This window comes from Acanthochromis polyacanthus, chromosome 2, assembly GCF_021347895.1.
Source record: "Acanthochromis polyacanthus isolate Apoly-LR-REF ecotype Palm Island chromosome 2, KAUST_Apoly_ChrSc, whole genome shotgun sequence".
Classification (NCBI taxonomy): Eukaryota; Metazoa; Chordata; class Actinopteri; family Pomacentridae; genus Acanthochromis; species Acanthochromis polyacanthus.
In genome coordinates, this window is record NC_067114.1 from 33,299,815 (window position 1) to 33,312,969 (window position 13,155).

The following is a 13,155-nucleotide window of genomic DNA, read 5'->3' on the forward strand; positions in this document are numbered from 1 at the left end:
CCGAAGCATATTAGAACGGCTGAAATGATCAGACAACGGACCACATAAATCACCATGATGGAAACTGTTGCATCCAGATCCATTAGAGTACTGAAAGAATGAAGGTAAATTAGATTATTTATTTCACCTAAGAACACGGCGGAGTTATGTGACGATCAGTGCCTGTGAATCCTTCCTCTGTTACCATATCACTCAAAAACAGACTCGGGGGGATTTAAATGAAGTTTTCAGGGTCAGTCAGAAATGACACAAGGACCAAGTGATTAGACTTCGGCAGTGATACGGCTTAAGTTTGGATCCATGGATTTGTTAAGGATTTCCCATTGAGGTAGCGGCACAGCGTCTCATAGCGGCACGGTAACCATGGCAACAAGTGAACGCTACCTCAGCGGCCTGCTGACGATCACATGATTGTTATCCTACTACAAATCTACCACTGTGGACGTATTGGAAATGATACAAGGAACAACTGATTAAATTGTGGGGGTGTCTCTGAGTCCCATCAATTCCCGTTGCTGGCTACATATTTAGGTCACGCGATTCGGTATGTACGCATGCTGAAGGAGGACTGCGCTCTCTCAGTACTGTTAGTTGACGTGACAAGCCGTGAGCGTGTGTGTGAACACGTGTGTGCCAGGATGTGAAATTAACTTTTTAAGCCACTGACAGATATGTCCGAATATGATTCATTCAATACTAAATTAGCATTTTGTGCCGCAAATCTACCAGCCACGTCATGTTAAACCAGTATCTGGCTGCTGCTAATGTCCCACCATGGTGTGCCAGCTTTTGTGGAAATGGGTTGGAATGCAAAATAATTAATTTCGGAATAAATATTGTCAATTACAGTGTTGAAACATGTTCTACAAGCTAGAAAAAATGCAGCTTTTTAGCAGTTGTCATTGTCTCCCGCAATTTCATCACAATAAATAAGCTTAAAACATCGCAACTTTTATCGCAATTTTTTAGAAAAGCTGCCGCGAATTCAGGCATTTTCGGCCGCAACAATCACGAAAAATGCCTGCGAAATCCTGGAAAGACTGCAATACAAACTGTTTATGTCAAGTACTCTTTTAACCCTTAGATGCACAAGTGGGTCTAAAATTCCCATTGAGGTCATTTTTCTTTCAATATCTTTGTAATGAGAAGTTTTCATCTTTTCATTTTCCAAATATTCCTCAAAAATATATTTCTGATCTTATTCCATTTATATTTAAGTTATAGTTTTAATGAAATTGACATATTTGTATGACTACCCCAAGCTCTTTATCACTGATATCATACAAGAAGTGATGCAGTGCACATACTTGGAGGGACGGAGAGTAGCAACAGCTGGAGGAAAGGGGTGGAAAAATGTCTACAAAATAGATGTTGACATTCTTCTATTGCTGTTCTGTATAATATTCTTCTTTTTCAATTGTTAAAATGTTAAAAATCCACCATAATGTGATAAAACATGAAATCATTCTTGTGTGGACAAAAATATAATACAAGCATTAATACAAATGATTATTCTGAAGCAAAATGACAAAAAATGGCATAAAAACAAATTGATTCTTATATCGGTCAATTGTGACTGATATGGAAGAATTTAGGGTTACTGTAGCCGCAATGGGACACAAGCCAGTGTCTTATTGTGCCGGTCCCAAGCCCGGATAAATACAGAGGGTTGTGGCAGGAAGGGCATCCGACGTAAAACTTTGGCCAAATCAAACATGTGAATCAAATGTATGACTTCCATACCAGATCGGTCGAGGCCCGGGTTAACAAAGACCGCCATCGGTGCTGTCGACCTACAGGGTGCCGGTGGAAAATGGATGACTGTTGGTCGAAGAAGGAGGGGAGGAAGGTGTGTTCGTAGGAAGAGAGAGAAGAGGAACAACAAGAGTCTAGGACTGAGAGTAGGGACTTTGAATGTTGGAACTATGACAGGAAAAGGTAGAGAGCTGGTTGACATGATGCAGAGGAGGAAGGTGGACATACTGTGTGTCCAGGAGACCAGGTGGGAAAGTAGTAAAGCTAGAAGTTTAGGAGCAGGGTTCAAGTTGTTCTATCATGGTGTAGATAGGAAGAGAAATGGAGTAGGCGTTATCTTGAAGGAGGAGTTTGTTAGGAATGGCCTGGAGGTCAAAAGAGTGTCAGATCGAGTGATGAGCCTGAATCTAGAAATCAAAGGTGTGATGTTCAATGTTGTTAGTGGGTATGCTCCACAGGTAGGATGTGAGCGGGAGGAGAAGGAGAAATTCTGGTTGGACCTTGATGAAGTGATGCAGAGTATCCCTAGAAGTGAGAGAGTTGTCATTGGTGCAGACTTCAATGGACATGTTGGTGCAGGAAACAGAGATGATGAGGAGGTCATGTGCAGGTTTGGTATCCAGGAGAGGAACGCAGAAGGACAGATGGTGGTTGACTTTGTAAAAAGGATGGAAATGGCTGTAGTGAATAGTTTCTTCCAGAAGAGGCAGGAACATAGGGTGACCTATAAGAGTGGAGATAGGAGCACACAGGTAGACTACATCTTGTGTAGACGGTGTAATCTGAAGGAGATCAGTGACTGCAAAGTAGTGGTAGGTGAGAGTATAGCCAGACAGCATAGGATGGTGGTGTGTAGGATGACCTTGGTGGTGAAGAAGATGAAGAGGGCAAAGGTAGAGCAGAGGACCAAATGGTGTAAGCTGAAAAAGGAAGAGTGTTGTATGACTTTCAGGAAAGAGTTGAGACAGGCTTTGGATGGTCAGGAGGTGCTTCCAGATGACTGGACAACTACAGCAAATGTGATCAGGGAGACAGGTCGGAGAGTACTTGGTGTGTCATCTGGAAAGAAAGGAGATAAGGTGGAATGAGGAGGTGCAGGAGCGGATCCAGAGAAAGAGGTTAGCTAAGAAGAAGTGGGACACTGAGAGGACTGAAGAGAGTAGACAGGAGTACAGGGAGATGCAACGTAAGGTGAAAGTAGAGGTGACAAAGGCCAAACAAGGGGCTTACGATGACTTGTATGCTAGGTTGGGCAGTAAGGAGGGAGAGACTGATCTGTACAGGTACAGAGAGACAGAGATGGGAAGGAAGTGCAGCAGGTTAGGGTGATAAAGGATAAGGATGGAAGTGTGTTGACAGGTGCCAATAGTGTGATGGGAAGATGGAAAGAGTACTTTGAAGTGTTGATGAATGAGGAAAATGAGAGAGAACGAAGAGTAGAAGAGGTGACTGTTGTGGACCAGGAAGTAGCAAAGATTAGCAAAGATGAAGTGAGGAGGGCATTGAAGAGGATGAAGAGTGGAAAGGCACTTGGTCCTGATGACATACCTGTGGAGGTATGGAAGTGTCTAGGAGAGGTAGCAGTAGAGATTCTGACTGGGTTGTTCAACAGGATCTTAGATAGTGAGAAGATGCCCGAGGAATGGAGGAGAAGTGTGCTGGTGCCCATCATTAAGAACAAGGGAGATGTGCAGAGTTGTGGTAACTACAGAGGAATAAAACTGATGAGCCACACGATGAAGCTATGGGAAAGAGTAGTTGAAGCTAGACTAAGGGCAGAGGTGAACATCTGTGAGCAGCAGTATGGTTTCATGCCAAGAAAGAGTACAACAGATGCAATATTTGCTTTGAGGATGTTGATAGAGAAGTACAGAGAAGATCAGAAGGAGCTGCATTGTGTCTGTGTAGATCTAGAGAAAGCTTGTGACAGGGTGCCCAGAGAGGAACTGTGGTTTTGTATGAGGCAGTCTGGAGTGACAGAGAAGTATGTTAGAGTAGTGCAGGACATGTATGAGGACTGTAAGACAGTGGTGAGGTGTGCTGTAGGTGTGACAGAGGAGTTCAAGGTGGTGGGACTACATCAGGGATCAGCTCTGAGCCCCTTCTTGTTTGCTATGGTGATGGACAGGATGACAGACGAGGTTAGACAGGAGTCTCCATGGACTATGATGTTTGCAGATGACATTGTGATCTGCAGTGAGAGCAGGGAACAGGTGGAGGAGAAGCTAGAGGCGTGGAGGTTTGCCCTGGAAAGGAGAGGAATGAAGATTAGCCACAGTAAGACGGAGTATCTGTGTGTGAATGAGAGGGATCCAAGTGGAAGAGTGAGGTTACAGGGATAAGAGATCAAGAAGATGGGGGATTTTAAGTACTTAGGGTCAACAGTACAGAGCAATGGAGAGAGTGGAAAAGAGGTGAAGAAGCGTGTACAGGCAGGCTGGAACGGCTAGAGAAAAGTGTCAGGTGTGATAGAAGAGTTTCAGCTAAAATGAAAGGAAAGGTTTACAAAACTGTGGTGAGACCAGCCATGTTGTTTGGTCTGGAGACAGTGTCCCTGAGGAAAAGACAGGAGGCAGAGCTGGAGGTAGCAGAACTGAAGATGCTGAGGTTCTCTTTGGGAGTGACCAGGATGGATAGGATCAGGAATGAGTACATCAGAGGGACAGCACATGTTAGAGGTTTAGTAGATAAAGTCAGAGAGGCCAGACTGAGATGGTTCGGACATGTCCAGAGGAGAGATAGTGAATGTATTCATAGAAGGATGCTGAGTTTCCCACTGCCAGGCAGGAGGCCTAGAGGAAGACCAAAGAGGAGGTTTATGGATGTGGTTAAAGAGGACATGAAGGTAGTTGATGTGAGAGAAGAGGATGCAGAAGACAGGGTTAGATGGAGGAAATTGATTCACTGTGGCGACCCCTGAAGGGAAAAGCCGAAAGGAAAAGAAGAAGAAGAAGATTTAAGAATTTAGGGTTCTGTCACTGGAGCATCTAAGGGTTATTAAATGTTTAGTCTAGACAAATAATTGTAACTAACATTTTATGATTTTAAAACTCTATTCTACCTATAATTCTACTTTCTTTGTGTCATTTAACTTGATTACTAAGTGCTTTTATCATCTTCTGAAGTATAATTATTAATGTTCTCGTTATTATTCATTATTATTCATCCTTTGCAAAATTGGGAGATGGTTTTACTAAATACAAAAGAAAACAAGCTAAGAGCTGGTTTTGCAGCAAGCTGAAAATGACTGAAACGTGATGGTTAGCTCTGTCTGTTGAGTTAAAACAGTTTGTTTCTCACACAGCATGATTCACATTCAGTAGTCCCACTATGAATATCTTTCATCTTGGCCAGAATTTATTTATTTTTTGTGACTTATCCATCTGAGTAGGTTAAGGAAAAACAACAGGCCCTACTTGAAAAAAGAGCATCTTTGTCTGGAGACACACCATGCCCATTATTAATGAGAGACTAGAACTGCTGAGAAATGCAGCTGTGACCTTCAGACATTATTGATGCAGCATGTAACAATATGGTTAATATCAGGTGTAGAAATTTTGTGTGACATTTGTAAGGCTGTATGTCATCATAAATGCAATTTCATAGTGACAGTAGGTCACTAAGTCTTGATATGTTGAACTGCTATACAGATGTCAGGATGAAAAGTCTTATCTGGTAATATTACTGATTAGTAATGCTATCAGAAGTAAACAAAATTCATATCCATTGAACTGGAGTAAAACACAGCTGGTTTCAGATCAGGACTTGAGAATTCCGCTACTATTCTTAAGTTTGTGGTCACTTAGAAATGTCCTTATTTTTTTCAATGAAAATAACATTAAATGAATCAGAAATCCAGTCCAGAGATGGCTAATGTGTCAAATGACTACTCTAGCTGGAAACGGCTGATATTTAATTGAATATCTACATAGGGGTACAGAGGTCTATTTCCAGCAACCATCACTTCTGTGTCCTGTGTTCACTAATCGTGTTGAAAGGGTAATTGATGATGAGAAAACCCTTGTGCAGTTATGTTAGCACATGAATAAAAAAGTGAGTTTCCATGCAAGACATGAAATTGTCTGGGTGACCCCAAACTTTTGAACGGTAGTGTAAGTCTGAAGTTCTTTATGTTGACCTGATTGCATGCAAGTAATTTTTGCAGAATGTAGTTTGTTGGATGCCATTCAGTGGCTCCATTGTCGGGACAGGACGTCTGGATCAGCCTGAGGCTTCTACTGTGGTTTGAGGTTAGCAAGTAACTTCATGCTTAACTCAGGGTTTTCAGGGTCACCATGGTGGTTTGCTGAACATCATATACTGTATGCTGTAGATACATTACCATGGTAAGACATGCTGCACATAGAACCTGCTTTGAAATGTGTTAGGTTCTTGAAAAATTGCATTACATAATAGATTCCATGGCGATCTGTGCTGTTAGTGAGAGGGTCTCTGAGGAGGGCAGGATTTTTTTGAAACTGCAAACAATTTCAAAGCCAGTTCATTGTTGAATAGGCCTTTGTATAGCAGCATGAAAATGGGTAAAATAAGAGTGAATTCATGCACCCCCAACTCAAATAGACACTGCAGTTAAACTTTGTTTCCAAACTTTTGGGTCACCCTGTACCTTCACATGTAAATAAACAGAGTGTTGCTTTCATATCCATGTTGTGCTACATTCAAGCTAATGAACAAATCTGTACCAGTATAAGACCAAAAATAATCTTCACCTGAATTAAGAGTGTCTCCAAGAAGTTGAATGTAAATAAAACTACCCAAAACACATTCTTGGCCGAACATCTGCTTGTCCACAAATGCCACAGTTTACTGATGTTACGTAAACACCTCACATACAGGCTACAGTAGATGTTAGCTAAGCAGCCTCCAGTCTCCACTCAGTTATTACTGCACAGCTGCTAAGATAGCTGTGTATCCACAAATTACTTTGAAAAGAATGAAATAAGGCAATCCAATCATGTAATCAAGTAAATCATGATCAGTTATTTGTGGGAAGCCAAAATCATGATTGTGTCTACTAGATAGTGTTACTAATTAGTCACCCTAAGAGAGAAAACAAACTACCTGTAAGGATGGCACCGTGAAGGTCTGCCTTCAGAAGCTTCTGCTGCACAAACTGAGGACTGCTGTAAAAAAACAACAACAACAACAACAACAAAAACCATAAAGCTAAATATACAGGAAAGTAGAAGGGCCATCTGAAATAGCAACAGAAATGAGTTAAGTGTGTGGAGCTCCAAACTGATCTACCTTGTTGGTTTCAATCCACTGCACAGCTCAATAATGTACTGTCTCCAGAGTTCTTGCAGAGGCAGGAAAAGCTCATATCTGCAATGTTAATGATAGAGAAAGTGATGCTACAGAGAGAGGAGGATCTAAAAACAAAATATATGGAAAGTGATATACAGTTTTGACAAAAAATTTGCTGATGCAGTCATGTGCAAATTTACAAACACTTTTCTTCCCCTATACAATTAGGGTCCCAGTCTTCAGACTCCTGACCAACCTCTGGTGTTCAGGCTTAAGCTGGAAGATCTTCATCGCCTTCTTCTGCCGTGCATTTAGTCCTTTGGCTTTCTTGCTGTTCCTCTTGGTCTTCTCTTCTTGGGCCTGATGTAGCCCAGAATCACAGCCTTATGTGTCAGCATGCTCTTCAGATCGTGGCGTGCCGGCTGCTGAATGCTGTTCTTCAGAAACGCCTTAGTAAATGCTGCTGCTTTAGACTGTGCCTGAGACTGGAAATGTGACCATAAATATACAGAAGAGATGTCAGGTGTCTTTTTCCTATAACAGACATAAAATAATGTCTGGTATGCACAGTATGGTCAAGCTTTTTATATATAAAACTGCTGGTTTTGGTAGAGCCTGTCTGATGGGATGTTGAAATAATCACAATTAAGAGAGATTATACTCTATAAGTTAGCAATGCAAATCTGCACTGAAGCAAGATATTTTACAGTTCAAGAAACTTGACATTTAGGTATTGGACTAAATGGGTCACTGGGCTAAAAATTTTTGTTTGCAGCTTTCCCAACATACAGTCATGAAAAAAATGAGAAAAATCACCCTTGTTTTCTTCAATTTCTTGTTCATTTTAATGCCTGGTACAACTTTAGGTACATTTGTTTGGACAAACATAATTACAAAAATAGTTCAAAACAGTTTAAGAGCTGATATGTAGCCATTTTCCATGGTTTTGTTGATAATTACCAAAATCACTTAAGTTTGTACATAAATGGCTATGGCATTGTGTTGCCGAAAACGGTGCTTTTAGGCATTCCATGTTTTCTTTTCTGTCTGTTTTAGTCACGATACACACAGTTTTAGTACTTGACTGCATAAACTGATGACTGCAGTCATGTGTCTTGGCATGCTCTCCATCAGCTTCTGACATTGTTCTGCTGTCCCACCAGCCCATTCCTGTTACACAAATTCAAACAAATTTGCCCTGTGTTTGGGCTTGTGCACAGTGGGCTGGGACCTGGAAATCTAGAAAATTTGACCGCCTCCAAATTGCTTTTATTTTTGTTTTTCTTATAGTAGAATAAAAATCCAGTTCAACAACAACAACAAAAAAAAATCAAGTCAAACGGTCTATTCTTTAAAAAGTTAGGCCAGTTTGAATCTCAGGAAATGACACATTCCACAGACGTCCAATTAGCATAAGTATCTATTTCTTTTTGAGAAATTAATAATTTTTACCTGAGATTTTAACAATATTCAGGTTTACCTGCTCCAAATTTTCTTAATTGCTTAAATTTAGAACATTTCTGCAAAGTTTGAAAAAATATAGTAAATTTTCACTTTTTTTTTCTGAGACTATTTTCATGTACCACCCAGAATATTTTCACTTGCCATAAGCCAGATATGGGAAAGTATATATTTTCTAAAAGAATAGGATGTCAGGTGTTGAAAAATACAAGTGTCAGAAAATCTGGCTTATGGCAACTCTCACAGATCAAATTTTACTGAAGAAGGTCTAAGTTCCCCTGTGTGGACCTTGGGCGATTGATGTTAACACGTATGTATCGAAATTGTATGTAGTACTTCTAATATACACATACTTTGCAGTATAAAAAGACTTCTAGATGTCTCTAAGTGTAACAACTGCCTTCAAATTTTGAAAATGGTCATTTAAGGCATCAATTTAGGACAGATTTCATCAAAAATTCTTGAAATTTGGTAGATTTTTCCAGTTTTTTGTCACAATTTTTCCTTTTAAGGATTCACATTTTTGTATTTCTCATTAAAACAAAACTACATAGAGCAGTGAAATAGCTTGCAGAACTAGTTTTGGTTTAGAGAACCAAAATGCACTTATCTTTACTTGTACTGCATGGATCATAGTAAAAGATGGTATTCTGTTCATAGTAAGTATTAGCTGTAGGAAATTTCCCAACAGAGATAAACACCCGATGAACGTGACATTATGTAGTTTAAGTAATATCTTTGTGAATAATTCATTAGGTTACATGGTTAAGTTCAGAGAAAAGCCTTTATGTCCTGTGTTATGATAGGCCTATGGAGGATAACTAACTTCATGTTTCACTGTTATGTTTTTTGTAAAGTAGTCATTTACTCTGCATAGAATTAGTTAATAAAACATTTGAAGGCAATATCATGTCTCGCCTTTCAAATTTACGTTTAATCACCAAATTCCATCGGCGGAACCCTACACTTATGTCTAGAAAAATCTCCCTGCAGCCTTAACTTTTTAATATAATTTAAAGATATCTTTTTAGATGTATTCCCAAGTATATTGCGGTTGAAATGAGCCCTCAATCACTACCAGGGGATGATTTTTAGCCAAGATATTACATTTTTTCCAAAAAATAAGCCGAGCAGCCCACTGTGCTATGGACTGTCCTGTCTGTATGTCTGCAGATTATGAGGCTATATAAAGAATACAGGAAATTAATGATCAACTTAAAATCAGTGGAAACACAGTTGGCAAGTAAATCAGGAGGTGTACAACAAGCCATAGTAACACTGATCAGAGCTGCAGAGGTCTTCCTCCTAAAATGATGTCACAGACAGTGTGCTACTTACACAATGTCGCTCTGACAAACAGACAGGCAGAAATGCTTCAGACTTAGCACTTGGGTTTTTCAGTGGAAATCAAAGTTTCTGTAACATCCAGTGTAAAGGACAGTTCATAACATCAACCTCTATGGACAACTTTTTAAGAAAAGCACTCTGGCGTGCTCATGGCCACAAAACCTTACAGTGAAACTTTAATAGAGGCCACAAACAGAAGTCTGATAAACACTGGGAGCACATTCTTTAACCATCGACACCGAGATAAATTTGTGAGCTCAGATGGGATGAACCTAACCAGAGTTACCACAGTAACTGCACTGCTCAAAAAAATTAAAGGAACACTTTTTAATCTAAGTATTGCATCAAATCAGTGAAACATGTGGGATACTGATCTGGCCAAGTAAGTAACTGAGGGGCTTTTTAGTCAGTTTCAGCTGCTTTGGTGTTCATAAAATTAACAACAGATGCACTAGAGGGGTAACAATGAAACAACCCCCATAACAGGAATGAGTTTACAGGTGAATGCCACTGACATTTTTTTCCTTCCTAATATTGTCTGACTGTTTTTCACTAGTTTTGCATTTGGCTAGGGTCAGTGTCACTTCTGGTAGCATGAGACGATACCTGGACCCTACAGAGGTTCCACAGACAGTCCAACTCCTCCAGGATGGCACATCAATGCGTGCCGTTGCCAGAAGGTTTGCTGTGTCTCCCAGCACATTCTCAAGTGCATGGAGGAGATTCCAGGAGACAGGCAGTTAGTCTGGGAGAGCTTGACAGGGCTGTCGAAGGTCCTCAACCCATCAGCAGGACAGGTACCTGCTCCTATGTGCAAGGAGGAACAGGATGAGCACTGCAATAGCTCTACAAAATGACCTCCAGCAGACCACTGGTGTGAATGTCTCTGATCAAACATATCCAGGCATATCCATGGAGGGACCCACACACCTCTACAGGCTGGACAATGGCATTCTGACTGCCATTAGGTATCAGGATGAAGTCCTTTGACCCATTGTCAGACCCTACATTGGTGCAGTGGTCCTGGATTCCTTCTGGTGCACGACAATGCCCAGTCTTATGTGGTAAGAGAACTCATGCAGTTCCTGGAGGATGAAGGAACTGATACCATTAGCTGACCCCCATGCTCACCTGACCTGAATCCAATAGAACACCTTTGGAACATTATGTTTTGTTCCATCCGACACCATCAGGTTGCTCCTCAGACTGTCCAGGAGCTCAGCGATGCCCTGGTCCAGTTCTGGGAGGAGATACCCCAGGACACCATCTGTCGTCTCATTCAGAGCTTGTCCCGGCATCGTCAGTCATGCATACAAGCACATGGAGGTCATACAAACTACTGAATACCATTTTGAGTTGCTGCCAAGGAATTTCAGCAAGATGGACTAGCTTGCCACATCAGTTTTTCTCTTTGATTTAGGGGTGTCTTGAATTTAGCCCTCCTGGGGGGTTGATAATTTTCATTCCCATCAAACAATGTGGCACTTTTCATTCCTAACACATTATCAAGTCCATATCAATGCTAATATCCAGTTTGTTTTTTTCCCCCATATTGAAATATGATGTATTTTCAAAGTGTTCCTTTAATTTTTTTGAGTGATTATATGGGGCTGCATTAGTGAGATGACATTCATAGATGGTACCATGAATGCCGATATACCCAAATGCTGGCTAACAAGATTATTTCCAGTCAGCATAAACTTGACAAAAGGGGAATATTCTAGCATGAAAATTGTCCAGAGCACACTGGAAAAAACGTGAAAATATTTTAAGAAATCATTTATATGAACAGTACAGTTCTCTAACACTTCCCATAAAAAAATTCTTTCCATTTTACTTTTTATTTCCTCCAGAAACATCCATAACACAGGAGAGCAGAGATGCGTAAATGTATTGAACATAAAATAAAAATGATAATGTGGAATTATATGCACAATTTATAGGTACATATAAATATATGTCAGAATACATGACAAGTTAGGAGATAACTAAATAAATTAAAGACAGACTGCCAAATGAGAAGAAGAAAAAATGAAACAAAAACAATTGGGATGTCTGGAAGGAAACTATTTTCTCCCTACTCAAATTCTCATCCCCATCCTGCTAGTCGAACATACTCAGTAAGTTTACATGAGACCGTTAATTCCTCTTTAATTTGGAATTAAAATTAATTCTGCCTTAAAATCTCCTTGTAAACACTTAATTCCTAATTAAAATGTTAATTCCGAATAAACTTAGTTCCAAATAAACTACTTGATTTATTCCGATGTCAATTCCGAATAAACTAATTCCTGTGTACATTCTATTCATGTATACAGCTAATTCCGCTTTAGTTAATTTCCATTCTGCGGATGCTTGACACCTCACCTAGTGATGTAGCGACATACACGTTCTGCAACCTTACTGGCGCAACAGAAGTAATACGCCATTGTCGAGTTGCTGTTTCAAAACGACAACAAAAAGCAAAGCGAAAAGCATGCTTATTAGTTGTTCCTTCATGTTGTTGGGGAAAAGAAATGGAGTTTGTTTTCTTACGGTAAACAGGGATATGTCATGTCCACTCCCTGTCCAATCAGAATCCTTTCCAACGCCCAAGCGTGCGGTCCATGTAAACCTTAATTCGGAATTAATATTTGATGGTGTAAAATATGTAATCGCGAAGCACAAAACCTTAATTCCGAATTAATAATTCTGAATTAAAAAAACTTCATGTAACCACACCCACTGAAAAATAAGAATTCTGAAAGATGTTTACTATGCCTAGATATGAGAAAACTAACAGAGTCTGTTGAAATGATGCATGTAAGAAACAAGGTTACTCCATTATGTTCCTGTTGCTATGCTTTGCACGTTAGACACATAAGAATACAATATTGAGTCAAAAACACTAATCCTGTCTGTTGTGTCTCTGCACGTTCCTCTACAGGTATTGAAATTGCTAAGGTTCATGGAGCGAAATACAGACTGGGTCCAGAGCTGGAGATATGGTAAAGAGGAAAAAGTATTTGTCAGTTTGGATTTGCAAGATGTTTGCACTCACATAAATTCCCATGTTAAATTTATTTTATAATATTGCTTATTAATTCAGTTGGCTTATTTCACTGAATAAATTGTATTTTTTAAGAATTACACATTTCCTGATTCTTTTGTAATATTGTCAGCATGATATTCATACCAATAAAACATATTCAGTTCAGCTGAAATTGAATTAAATTCAAACTGACTCTCTTGGTCAATCTGTATAATTACTAAACTTTTAACTCGGAGGCTTCACAAAGTTTCAGCTTTACTTTACTACTCTGAGCTCACACATCTCTTTTCCAA

The 13,155-nt window shown here is 39.8% G+C and overlaps 1 protein-coding gene across 3 annotated transcripts in view; it reads left to right on the forward strand.

Annotated features, from left to right (window-relative positions):
• nadsyn1 (NAD synthetase 1) overlaps positions 1-13,155 on the forward strand; it is a 43,155-nt gene that overhangs the window by 3,303 nt on the left and 26,697 nt on the right. For 2 of the 3 annotated variants that reach the window (XR_007939017.1, XM_051942038.1), the window contains exon 3: positions 12,758-12,818. The exons of the other annotated variant lie outside the window; for it this stretch is intronic. Coding sequence is in view for 1 of the 2 variants with exons in the window: in XM_051942038.1 (XP_051797998.1) it covers positions 12,758-12,818 (61 nt within the window). In the remaining variant the exon portion in view is untranslated. The remainder of the gene's footprint in view (positions 1-12,757; positions 12,819-13,155) is intronic. 3 annotated transcript variants of the gene reach the window in all.